At 37.2% G+C, this 13,912-nt stretch overlaps 1 protein-coding gene across 1 annotated transcript in view; it reads right to left on the reverse strand.

Moving 5' to 3' along the window:
* Positions 1–12,710, reverse strand: part of LOC131037304 (uncharacterized) — a 50,784-nt gene extending 38,074 nt beyond the window's left edge. Inside the window, exon 1 of the mRNA XM_057969398.2 lies at positions 12,281–12,710. Within this exon, the coding sequence (XP_057825381.1) occupies positions 12,281–12,467 (187 nt within the window). The 5' untranslated portion in view covers positions 12,468–12,710. The remainder of the gene's footprint in view (positions 1–12,280) is intronic.
* Between the last annotated feature and the right edge of the window lie 1,202 nt (positions 12,711–13,912).

Genomic DNA, 13,912 nt, shown 5'->3' on the forward strand with positions numbered 1-13,912 from the left:
TCGAACAACTACGCAAAGCGGGTGCAATCTTCTAAGATAATGCTTAAGGTTTTCAAACTTAGGAAGAATACCAACAATTGAACAATATCATTCCAATTAGAAGTTAAACATCCATATTAAAATAGCTCAGACTAACTTTGCACATTGAAAGGAAATCATCCATCCAACAAAAGTATGAGCAAGATTTCACCAATCAATACTATCAGATCTATCATTCATCTAACAACTTGAAAACAAATTACTTAAGCAAATCTAATCTAATTGTTGAAGGGAGTATGTAACCATGCAACTATTTAGCAATAAAAAGATTTCAAAACAATACTGATAATGAATATTTTATTACTCAAATAGCTTTGTGCAACAAGTTCATAAATCTCTCCACAACACAATGAAATGAGAGAATGGGGGTTTATATAGAATTTTGAAAGAAAAATGAATGGCCGAGATCAATCTAAGATCAACGGCTGAGATCTAAACAACCTAAACCTAGATAGAGTTTCCCACAATAATATCAAAGATCAATTACAAAAGAGACAAGTGTCGCAAGATGCTATTTTTTAGGATTGTATCCCTTTCTTCTGATATTCATTGAACTTGGACATAATTCGGTCCACTTCCTTCAATGTGACATGTGGCAAAAGGTTGACCTTGAATTCCAATCCTTCTAAGTCATCTGAACAAAGACCAAAGGTGAATTCCCAGTCTAGTTGCTGCTTTTGAAAGGCATCTCTGATGGAAAGGAGGTTCGATGCTTTACCCAAATTGCTCTTCAAGACCGGACCTATGATGGCAAAGAAGATATCCTGTGTTTTGATCTTCAGATTCTCCAACTGCATATCCCTTTCTCGCATGGTTTCTTTCTCAAGCATTTCTGCAACTATAAGGAAAATCTTATCCCAAATGGCCCTTATCTGCTCCTCTATTTTATCAGCATCAATTTGCACTTTTTCCAAGACCTCATTCTGTGCAACCAATGTCCAGAGTCAACTGTGGAAATCATAAACAGCACCTGCTTCAATTATCTTATGATTAACCAACTCTTGGGATGAGATTCATTTGAGTTCTCGAAGGCACGGAATGATTCTCTCCTGGACATCCTGGAAGTCAGCCCACATTTCTGCCATGTTATCAATCCTAGTAAGCACAGAAAGTGTTTGCTCATATGCTGATGATATTTCTTCCATGAACTTGGCTGCCTCTTCTTTTGTACTTTCCATCCAATCCCTGGTTTCTCTGGCTGTCGCTGCATCTTCTTCAAAACTTTTGACTACCTGTTGTGAGTCCAAAAGTAAGAGAGCTTCTAGGTTGGTTTGATCAAGTGGCTTAGTAATTAACTGTCGAATGTACACTTTCAGACGCTCTACTTCTCTCTTATGCCCATTCTTCTTTTCTGTATCCTCATCCGGTTTTGCCTTTATGGAAGCAACTGAATTATCTAAGTCATCTTTTGCTTGGGTCTTTGTGATTGGGCCTAAGTCAAAAGTGGTGATCTCAAATTCATGAGGGGCGATGTCTCCCTTTGCTTTGTTCACCTTAGGCACAGCTATTTGCACTCTGCAGTTACCTGTCTCATCTCTTTGGATAGTAGAATATCTCTTGGCTGGCTTCTTCCCAGCAGTTTGTTCTAACCTGGCCAGGAAGTTTGCTATGTCATCCTCTTCTTGTTCTTCTACTACTGGCATGTTCATCTTCAATCTTTCTTTTAGCCATTCAAGAACAGTGGGCTGCTCAATGCCTTCTACCTCTTGGTCATCCTTTGTTTCTATGTCACCTGCAATCCCCCGGAGAGCAGAAATCATCCCTTCTTGGAACTCTTCCTCTTCAACATCTGTGTCATGCTCTGATTCTAGAATTTTTGTGCCAGTAGGTGATGGTGATTGTTCATCTTCCTGATGGACTAATTCTGCATTTTCCTCATGAACTGAAGAAGGAATTTCTATTTCAACCAATGGTTCATCAATATTTAATATGTATTTCTCATTTCTTGATGTGGCGGAATGAGATGGTTCTATCCTCTGCCTTTTCTGAGCAAGTTCTTCATTCTCAATTGCCTTCCCCTTCCTTTTAGCATTCTCGCTTGATCTGGCATTTTGTGTTGCTTCTTCATTTGAAGAATATCCTTCTGCTACTCCCATCAGATTATATGTCAAAGTTATATTCTTCTGCTTTAGCCTGTGACACTGATGATTAACCCACCACCTAGTATATTTCATGACTGGCTACATTAGGGTGGTTAAGTCTGCATGATCTGGCTCTAACCACCTGATAGGAGGAAGGGGTGCATGCTCATCAAAACCACTTTGAGTATGCTCTCCATTATCTTCTAGCTGATCTGGTACGAGAAAAGGTTGAGCTTCTTTGATGAAATTTACAAATAGCCTGGAATGTAACCTTTTATCCCACATTGCTTGTGTGGTGAAAGTGAGAGGTGAATGTCTCCATGAAAGCGATTTTTTCTCCAAGTTGAGTGAATTTTAGCAAGTAATTGAAGTAAAGTGTTGGGTTGAGGATTCTTTCCTCCTCTATTTTTTCCAGCTTGCTCATCTATTCCCCTTTGCTGCCATTAAAGACCAGTTCCAGAATTTTGATTTTTGCTAAGTTTGGCGATTTTTCCAAATTTGGCATTTTTTGGTGAAAGTTGGCGATTTTATGTTTGGAGGCTTAGGCAATTTTTTCCTCCATCATTTGCTTGTTGTTCAGACCTTCATTGTCGCAGATCAAGGCTGCCATTAATAACATTTTTCAGAATTTCATCTTGGCACCATAGCTGGAAAAATTCGATTTTTGCTAAGGAAGGCAATTTTTTGTGTTTGAGGTATCCAATCCCAACTTGGGCGATTTTCCAGATTGCTGCCATCCTTGCCACTGCAGATCTAAGCTGCCATTGACAACATTTTCAGAATTCCATTTTGGCGCCATAGTTGGAAAAATTTCGATTTTAGTTTGAGAGTGGTTTGGTGCCACATTTTGGTGATTTTCATGCATTCTTGGTGGCTGCCATCATTTTCAGCCTGCTCATTCGCTTCAGATCTGAGGTTTGCTTCAGATTTTGACCTCCATTAATGGCTGCCATTAATTTTCAGACTTAAGTTTTTATTGCCCAGCCAATTCCAACTTAGGCGATTTGCATTTGGAGGCATTTTGAGGAGTTTTCTGTGCATTTTCAGAACCATCTTATTGCTGTTGCAGGTCTGAAAACTCCAATGTTAGGCGGTTGTCTTCAGAAATTTTCATTTCCAGCCACCTAACCATTTTGGCAATTTTGCTTGGAGCTGATTCCTTATCCATTTTTCATCATTTTCAAGGATTTTTAACTACTTTGCAAGGTGTTGGTAAGTCTAAAAAGTTCAATTTTCAGACTTGTCCTCAGAAATTAAATTTTTTTACTAGCCACACTTACATTCCTGGCTATGATTGTTTTCATCATTTAAACTGATTTTTATCAAGTTTATGCACATTTTTTAAGATTGCAACATGTTTTAAAAGTCTAATTTTCAGGTTGTCTTCAGAATTGTTGACCTCCATTGTTGATTGCGGAAGGTGTCTTCAGACATTCATTGTGTGAAAACACAAACCTTTCACACCTTTTCTTAGTCATCATTTATCCGGTATACTCCTTTGCATTTTAACTTGCATATTTTCTAAGCATAAGGAGGTATTCGTGAATTCTATGGAAGGCTTCCATGCCTTAGTGTTGTCACACTTTGAACTTAATTGTTAAAATTTACCAAGTGTATGGATTATTTTCCTGACTCCATGCTCTAAATTAGCTAAATCTTTAGAAAGTCGGGAATTTTATTAAGAACATTATTTATTTTCCTAAGTCTAACTTCGAGCTTCGTACAGGTGCAATGTCAAAGTCGGGATATAAGGAAAGGAAAGAACTATTGAAGATGTTGGAGACTGGATTTTATCCAGAGCTTAAGATTTCATCCAAATGGAAGGAGATCGCTGATACAAACATGCATTTCCTAGACTTCGACTAGATGCAGCGTCGGATGTTCGGAGTCAGAGATCAAGTTCCTTCCCCAACCTATGCGAACATTATGAAGAGTGGCATTTAGCATGCCGCTGGGTTTCCACAGTCCATACAGTGCAGTGAGCTTATCCTGGAGTGTGCACAATGTTACGATCCGCTCACAAGAATGATTAAGACTCCTAAGGGCGTTGTCATCGCCAACCTTGCTGAGGATGCTATTGTAGAGATGTTCGGGATTCCACGTGGAACAGACATGAAGGATATGACCAAGGAGGATTATGCAGAAAGATACACGAAGAAGATGGGTGTATGCAAGAATTTAATTAACAAAGAGTGGATGATTGAGCCCAGGTCTCATGATTCCAAGGCTCCCAAGACACTCATGTGCATAGATTTTAAGGAGGAATATAGTGATTTGATATTCCTACTCAACAGAGTGATGGGGATGCCGCAGGGAGCAATATTTGATGGATGGATGTTCTACTTCATCCAGGATTGTCTTAGAGGAACACTAATAAATTGGTCAAAGATTATAAGTGACAACCTGGATTTTCAGCTGAGGAATGTAGAGCGGTTCAAGTCATTCGCCATGACTTCCTACCTGGTGTACCTGCTTGCACGATTTGTTTCATATAGAGGATTAATATGCAAAGGTGAAGTCGGGAATGGGCAAGGACAATTCAAAAGTTATGAATGCTACCCCCAGCTAGGCATGGATAGAATTGAAGACTATAAGAGAGTGAATGATGCATTCACTATGTACATCACACGGATGCTGCAAGGCGGAATCCACAGAAGATTGTCCAAGGAGGCAACAGAGTTAATAGAAAAGTATGGATTATGGTATATACAGTTTCCCACTTTCACATACCTCAGGATTCATGGGTTTCAATCTAAACCCTACAGACTTCCTAGGTATCCAACCGACAGAATGATATTGTTGGAAGTGGTAAGACAACTTCTAGAGTTCGATGTTATTCAAAGGAGAGAAGCACAGGACAGGAATGACATTCCCTATTTCAGTTGGGAAGACATCAGAGGTTTGCCAATCCGTCATAGCCGCCAGCACTGCGAGTGAGGAGCTTGCATTCTATTGATTTGCTACATATAAGAAGAGAGAAAGATTCGATCCAAACAAGAAGGTCAAAAGGATCAAAGGAGAGAAGTTCACTCACAAGATTGACATGGAAGATTATTGGGCTAACCTGATGGACGAGCAAGCAGTGAAAAGAAGAATGTGGTCCAAAATGTCAGTGGATTTCATGAGGAAGTGTGGACTTTTCCTCATTCCTAATTAGGTATTAGATGATAGAGATCATACACATCCACAGTATGAGAGTGAAATGAAGAAGGCAATCCTATTGCCTAATTGGTCAGAGTCAAAAGAGATTGACCTGAATATATTGATGAGAGAGGTCTTGAATTTCTCCCGCCTATGGGTGGATATGCAGATGAATAAGTTAGTTGACATGGGTGTTCCCTTCACTTATGAAAGGATGAAGCCGGAAGAGTCTACTTCCGAGGATGATCAAAGGACTACCAGTGATGTCAGGATTCATGCAGACGAAGAGAGTCAAGCACCCAAGAGAAGGAAGAACACGCCAAGAGAAGTCAAGGCCAGAGGGAAGAAGATTGATGAGGTGAAGAAGAAACAGAAGACTATCATTCCGCCTATCATTCCTTCACCCCCTCCTAGTGTCTCATCAATTGAAGTGATTGAAGTAACAGAACAGAACAAGGAGACTCAGCAGTGTTCCAACACAGTGATACTACCAGAAAATATTCAGGAGTTCCATGCCACAGCAACATCTGCACCTCCTAATGAGAATGATGATCAGCCAGGTTCCCCTACCGTCCTTTTGGAAGTTAGTTTGGGAAATGAGGTATATGATTGGACCAAGAATAATCCTAATGATGATGATGATGATGTTATCTCGGCATTGAAGGAGCTTGATCGAGAAATATGTCTCGATGATGGTATGGAAATGGCCGCTATTCCTGAATGACTGATGAGAAGTATGGAGAAAAGTAAACAAATGATAGAGGTGCAGCCTATTGATGATATCGATGACTACCTAGCTAAGAATGCTAAGGGGAAGGAGCCCAAGAGAGCGAAAATTTTGTCACACATAGCTAGAGATGAGACAGGAATGCGGATTGCGCAGATTGTTGTTCCTATTGCAGGCGTGACAGCGGACATTGCTACTCCTATGGATTTCCAGATCACTTAAATCGCCCTTGGTCGTACATCCAGAAAATAGGAATTCCAGGAGATTGGTGAAAACCTCTAGGCAATAGATGCGAGGTTAGGCAGAGAGGTTACGGAGAAAGAAAGGCATAGAGAAGAGAATATCAGACTTAGAGAGTATATTGCAGGGACAAGAGGTGGAAATCCCACCCTTATTTCCCCTATTGCAGTTGACCATGGAATACATTCACACTGTGAGGTAGTGAGAGGTACACACTCGGAGGTGGAAAAGTGGATTGAGAGCACAAGAAAACAGGCAGATGATTTCCTTACTCAGTTTGTCCATGCATATGATAGGACAACAGGGCTTGTATTCAGAATCCAGTATTTGGAGGGAGTTTGGGTAGAATTTCGGCCTATCCAAGAGATGACTATTCCACGCCTCTGGGCTTTGAAGAAGATTTCTAATGCCACCTTGGTCAGCGAGAACATTGTGCATAGTGGAGATAGATACGATTTCCATGGCTGGTATTGTTCACTAGCCGTGAAGAAATCAACTTATGAGAACGCCCAGTCAAGTTGTATGGAGATGGAAGGATTAATTCAGGACATTCAGATGAAGATCCTTGCCTCGATTGAGGAGTTATTGGGTGTTGATGTTAGTGATGCTAGTGGTTTACACTTAGTCGAATTAAGAGACAAGATGAAATTTATGTATTTTTGCCAATTGGACTCTTTGAAGAAGAGTCAGATAGATGACTTGGTCTCTTTGTTGATTCATGTTCATAGTTCGCAGAAGCTCATGCCAAAATGGGAGAACACTTTGAATGCTTGCTCGGATTCACTGGACGTGATTGATTTACAGCAAGATACCTTGCTTAGCATTTCCATGGAGGAGTTAGATTCAGTATTGGCTAGATTCTTGGAGTATGCTAGGAGAGAGAGGGATGCAGGGAGGAATCTTCTGGAAGATTCCCTATTTGATGACTAGGTATCTTTTCATTGGGCCATATGTTGGTGGCGCCATTTTTTATGTAACCCTAATTAGGGCAATTCTAGGGTTTTGTGGGCATGATCTCGACCGTTGATCTTAGATCAATCTTGGCCATCCATTTTGTAAGAGACTCTATATATGCCTCCTTGTCTCTAATTTGTAAGAGAGTTTTTGTAGAATTGTTGGTATATGCTGCAGCTATTTGAATCCTAATCATTGTTCAATTGTTGGTGATTTTGCTCTTCAAGTGTTGTATTTGCATTGATGGTTCTCAATTCTTCCAAGTTAGATTAAAATTTAGATTAGGTTTTATTTCCATGTATGTTAGATTGAGTGGAAGATTTGTTGAATTTATTTGTGTGGAATCCTTAATCCATTACACTAGCCTCTTGCCGCTGGTAAGTGCACCTTGTGTGGTCAACTGGAATTTGAGTAAGCATAACTTCAACTATTACTCATCCCTTGACAAGCATCAACTTGGATTGTGTCAACGTTTGATGGTGATAGCCTGAAAATCTTTAAGTATACCTTAGATGATTGCACTAAGCTTGTGTCAATACCTGATTGTGAGACCTTGCCTAGTTTGATTCCACCACATCCATTCATCATTTCCTACATTCCTAGGCTTAGAATAGATTTCCTGAACCCTATTCCTTTTGTCCCTTTTTTAGTAAGAAGTAAGTCCAGAGCCATATTGATAAATCTTAAGTTGTCAACACACCTATTCCGCATCATTCATGATAATCCAAACATTTGCGTAAGTCCCCAAGTGAACACAGCAATTCACACCAACCATTGAGTTACCCACTCGTCAAGACCTAACATGTAGAAACCTTGGAATCATTTTAGTTGATCTCATTCTTAGCATCTGAGGTGATTTTGTTCAAGAGAGGGTAAATTATCTTGGTAATTTATTCTGTATTGTTATGTGCGTAAAAAACACATCAACAGGTCCTTAGCCAATTTATTGAATTAAAAGAATTCAATCAGCAACTTACAAAGTTCTGATTTTTATTCTGAAACAATTCAGATCTGCTCTTATTTAATACTAAGACACCCAAACAGTGGAAGATGGCGCCAATAAATGAGCAAGTTGTGTGTTTGGGAAAAGGAAGCCTCCAAACCACAGAAGAATTAACAACAAACAGTAAATAGGAAACCTACAACAAATCTGCCTTATAAGAAGCCAAATCTGCCCCAATTTAATTCAATTTGACTTCTAAATGAAGCCAACCAAGCTGCAACAATTCGATTGATCTTTCACAATCTCAAAGCTATTGAATTCTAAAGAATGCACGCTCTCCAAAACAGGTCCAAAAACCTAGCTGTCATAGCCAAGTGCTCAGATGAAATGTCAAATGCTCAATATCAATGAATGAGGTTTAATTTCCATCTTGGCTGCCTAAATACCCAAAAAGTACGATTTTTGGCAATGAGGGATTTAAAAATCATAACTTGCTTTTAGGGTTCCCAACTTAACCCTAAAAGCAACACCTAGCTTAGGAGATATTAATTTTTCACTTAAATAAATTTAAGTGATGCACTTTGTGATTTTATACTAATATTTCATTAAATATTAATTCCCTATGGAACCACTTAAAAATTCATATCCCTCTCATTATTGCTCGGAAACTGAATCTGTTAGAAGCTGGGGCCACAATTCGCCACGCCAATGAAAATAGGACCGTGTCTATTTTTAGCAGTTTTTCCCTAAAAATTAGGAAATCCTCATATAATGTCAGAAACTGATGAAACGAAGACTAGAACTGAACTCAACACTGAACTAGAACAAATAGACAGACCACTCCTCATGATACTACATTACTAACCCCCTTATCCATACCCTGTTGGCCTACAAGGGTTAACAGGTTCCAAAAATAGGCTAACTCCTCAAACCAATGTCCCTGACTAGGATGGGGACAATACAGTGAAGTATGATGAAAAGGGGTTGTTCGGGCTTGAATATGTTTCGGAAAGGTTTCTACACTCCATCAATCTGAAATTGGGCATTGAGGCAACTACATTATGGCAATTATGTTCAACCTCACATTTTGGCCACAATCCATTGTTTCGCAGAGGATCATAGTTCTCTCAACCCGTTGATGGGTTCATTGAACAGTTTTGGGCACCTTTTGAGGTGGGATTTCCCTGCCATGTCCTTTTGTTTTCCTGTTTTGGCTTCCTCATTTTGATGTTGTGCTCGGTTTCCCCATCCTCCTGTTGTTTGTTTTGACTCTGCTACCCAATGGATAAGGCCTATGGCCGAGGATTCTAAATTCTCTGCATCATGATTAGTCCTTGTCCCCCTTCAAAGCCCGTTGTTGCCGAATTTTTGAAATTTTCATTTTTCCCGCCTTAAGTCTAAAATCCTAGTTCATAGGTCACTCTTTGCCCCGACATGTTACTTAATGTTGCCATAACTTGTTTGCAGTCAAGTTTTCGTCGAACCTTTGTACCCAGTTAGCAAGTTAACAAGTCTCTAAACCTTTCCTTTGGGTTCAAAAGTTCAAGAAACTCCCGACTGGCCGACTATCTGAAAACCGTGGCGGTCCTCATGATATATGAATTCTTGTAATCGGTCAATCGAGAAATAATGGAACCCATGTACCCTTCGCTAGCCTGGTTTAGTAGTTCAATATTTTGCTGATCGTCGGACTTAAAGCATTTCCAATTCTTGAGGCGTTGTCTTTTCGTGACATCAACCAATTCAGTTCATTCATGACCAACAAATGATAGAAGACAAGAAAAGTGTGTTAGCTCAATTTTCAAGAGAAGTTGCAATACCTTAGCTGCCAGAATTAAAAGCATTTAATGCCTTGATCTTTAAAATGGCTGCCATCTTTCTAACTTTTTCGTCCCAAATACACAATGACACGAGCTTTGAGTTTTCCGCACCGCGAAGGAGGTTGCAAAGAAGCAAAGAGACAGGTTAGAATCAATTTAACCCATTTCTCTACCCTAGTCTCTTTAAGGCTTTCTTTTCAAGCAAGTTGTCTTGAAAATCTTAAATGTTTCCCTCATGGTCTCATTCAATGTATTTCCCCTAAGCCTTTGCAAACTTACTTGCTGAATTCTAGTACTATAGAATTCTTCTAGTTGATTGTTTATTGTGCTCAAAATTCTGGTCCTTCCTAATGCCACCGAAAGTAGGGGATGGCCTTGATGGTATGAAAAATGTAAATGAGGAAGACACATGTCTCCTAGGTATTTGGAGGAGAATGCAGCATGGCTCTGCAAGAGTCATTTTTCTTGAGGTCTTGCTTAATTACCTTTGTAACGATTGTCTTCAAGAAGACATTACCTCTGTTGACAATTATTAAAGCTTAGCTATAAATAAGAATAGGAAGATGTTCTACAAAAAAGGGGTAGAGATCTCTGAGAGAGAATTTTTAAGAGATGTTAATACAATTATTGAAGGAGCAATTAATGAAAACTATCCGAATTGGTTTCTGAGAATCATAAACTTTGTGTTATGATGGTCGAATGGTTTATTCATTTTATGTGGAATGTACCTCTGTCTAGATAATTTCTTTTTGTTTTCAGAAGTGATTAAAAAAATTATATTTGAGCATCTATTGTAAATAATTCATCTTTGAATCAATATTATAACAGTCATTTAATCGAAAGTTGTTGCGATTCAGTTGTTCGATATAGAATCCTTGTGTTCTATCTTGTTCTAAATTTAGTTATTAACTTTTCCCCTTTTAAAAGCTTTCTGGTTAAAAGCTTTGCCTTTTTCAGCTTTTCAATCAAAAGCATACATGGTTTTCATTTACTAAGTTCTATTTGAAGGTAGTTGCGCCTTGTAAAATAAGCAAAGAGCATGTGTAAAATATCATTACACCGAGCTCAACTAGTGGTTTCAATTGCCATTTGTTTGGGCGCAAGAAAACTGAGTTAAGTGGCAAACTTGTTAACCAACAAGAAGAATACTTCAAATGGGATTGGAAACGAAATTTTGATGCTATATTACTAGGAAAATAGTCCATGTCATTAAAACAACTAAATAACACTCGTTTCATCCCCAATTTGCTTTTCGAACCCCTAAGTTTTATAAGTTAGACTCAATAGGTAAAAATTCATAAAAACGTAACCAAAGATCTCACAGAAAAAGGAAAGCATGGCATACATGTATTCAATGTAAATTATAAATTCCATGTTTGAAACTTACAATTCTTATGCATAAGTTGAAAAGAAAATTCAACTATTATTATGATTGCCAAAATCCATCACTTAGCAGCAACCATGAATTTTGATTCACTTCAGTACAGCTGGAAGGTGATTCGACATATGCTGAGATTTTTTAGTTCAGATAGGAACTTCCAGACATGTTCAGTGTGAACATGTGGAAAGAGTTCAAGTGGTTCAAGTTATTCTATTTTGCATTTCACGTTTGGTGTCAAAATGAAATGCTTTTTATTTAGCTAAATAAGTCTAAATAAAGTATAAATAAATATTTAGACTTATGTTCCATCCTGTCCTTAAAAGTGATAAGGGTGCTTTCTGATTTTTAGAAGATTAGATTGTTTGCTACATTGGTATAAAGATAGGAGCATGACAAAAAGATTGTAACATTTTAAGTGTAATGAATTTCCATGCAACTATGAGTTGTATCAGTTGTAGAGATTGCCTTGCAAGTTTTCTCAAAGAATGAAAGATTGATCTGAAGATGCAATTATCTGTGTATGCTTCCGCATTTTAATTTTTCAATTATTGTGTAATTGATTCAATGTTTTCTAACGTTGAGAAATTGGTCGCCAGATTTTGAAAAAAAAATGTCAACATAAATATAAGGGAAGGAAATAGGTATCACATAACCAGACACCAAAAAGAATATTCAAATGACAAATGCCATACTCCACAAGTATATTATAAACAAATTAAAAACTCAAACATTTCTCAACGCAGTAAATTAAATATCTAAAATATTTCAAAGATTTTCCCTTGCTACGAAAACCCGAACTTTATTGTGTTCAAAGTTCAAACAAGTGGTATGAATAAAAAACTAGGGCCCTTTCACGTACCTAATCAGGGTTTTACACAAACCCTAATTTACTTAAATTTTTAAATTGATTTCAAAATGGACATTTCGGGAATACAAAAAGGATTTCATAAATACCTAAGAAAAGGGCGGCATCTCTAGAAAGCAAATCGTTTAATAAAGCTTGAATCTCGGCGGGGGCAACAGGGTCCTGCCTTGAACGCATGGAATGTGGCAAATGGAGATCTGTGAGAGTCGATAGCCTCTCCGATATCCTCTTCACTACACTTTCTTCCAAGTTATCCATCTTAATTTCCCTGCCCATTTTCTTACCATTCACAATGGCAAAGCACTGTCAAGTAATACCGAATAACACTGATTTGTATCTCTCGTATGTCTTGGTCTGGTGATTCTTGAACTCTGAACGTAATATGATAAAAATTTCTCGAAACGAATAGTTAGAGGATTTAAAGCAGTTTAGAGGCACAGAGAGCCGCAGCCTCCGGTGTCGGCACCCTCTTGTAGCTGATTCATTTTTTTTAATTTTTGGGGGGTTAATTACTTCACGTATGTGTGTTTTTTTCTTGGTCTCATAGGCTGTTCAGTCTCGTGGACGTCAGTAAATCATTAAAAGCATTTTTTTTTGGTGTTAACAAATGATGGATAAGATTTATTATTATTATTATTTATATTTTATGTCTGCTAAATTCGATATTGTGAATTTTAAGAATTTCTTCTATTTAAAGATTTTTGATAGTTTTATAAAAGATTATTTTGAAAGTATTTTAATATTAATAATTAATTTCAAATATACTATAACACAATATATAATGAAGGTCTAATTTATAATTTTTAAAAATATATATTTTTGGTTCCTCCAAGACACGATACTAATGCATTCATTCAATTTTTCTTTTTCATTAGTTTATCCAATCATTGGTGAGAATTAAAAAATTTGGACAAAAATCTTATAGTCTGTCATAAATTTTTATTTTAAATAATTTAAAACTATCATTTTACGGTATTTCTATTGGTTAGATGTAATGTCCCCTACTAGTTTAGGTCTGTTTTAACCATAATTAATCCTTCACAACACTCTTAAACTGCATTGATTAGGAGACAAAGCTTCATAACATGAATCCGATCATAATCTTATATCGAATTGATAACTTAATCTGATTGATAACCTCAATTTTATATATATATATATATATATATATATATATATATATATATATATATATATATATATATATATATATATATATATATATATATATATATATATATATATATAATTTATTCTCATATAGTATTATATTATATATTATAGTAATTATAATCATTATATTATCCTTTATAATTTTATATATATATATATATATATAATTACTAAGTTCTACATAAGAACATTATCATGCCTCTTATATTAAGCATTCATACTGAGTACACTCCTATGCATACCACCAAGAGCAAGGGTGTTACCACCTGTAACTTAATATCGGTTATGACCTGTTCTGATTCGTGGAAGTCACCAATAGAATGACCACGTCAAATTAGAGATTATATTATTATGAAGTTAGTATAGTGAAATAGATATTATCTAGAGGGTGCTATGATGCTGGATCCTTATTTAATATTCACAAGACTTGTCCAATGGATGATTGGTATAGGCCGATTCGATGGGCTTTGTTGATGAGATGAAGCGATGCTTTTGAAAGTGTTTCCTACTTCTATTCACATCCTACGAACTGTACAACCTGATTGATG

The sequence above is a fragment of the Cryptomeria japonica genome, chromosome 3 (genome assembly GCF_030272615.1).
Source record: "Cryptomeria japonica chromosome 3, Sugi_1.0, whole genome shotgun sequence".
Classification (NCBI taxonomy): Eukaryota; Viridiplantae; Streptophyta; class Pinopsida; order Cupressales; family Cupressaceae; genus Cryptomeria; species Cryptomeria japonica.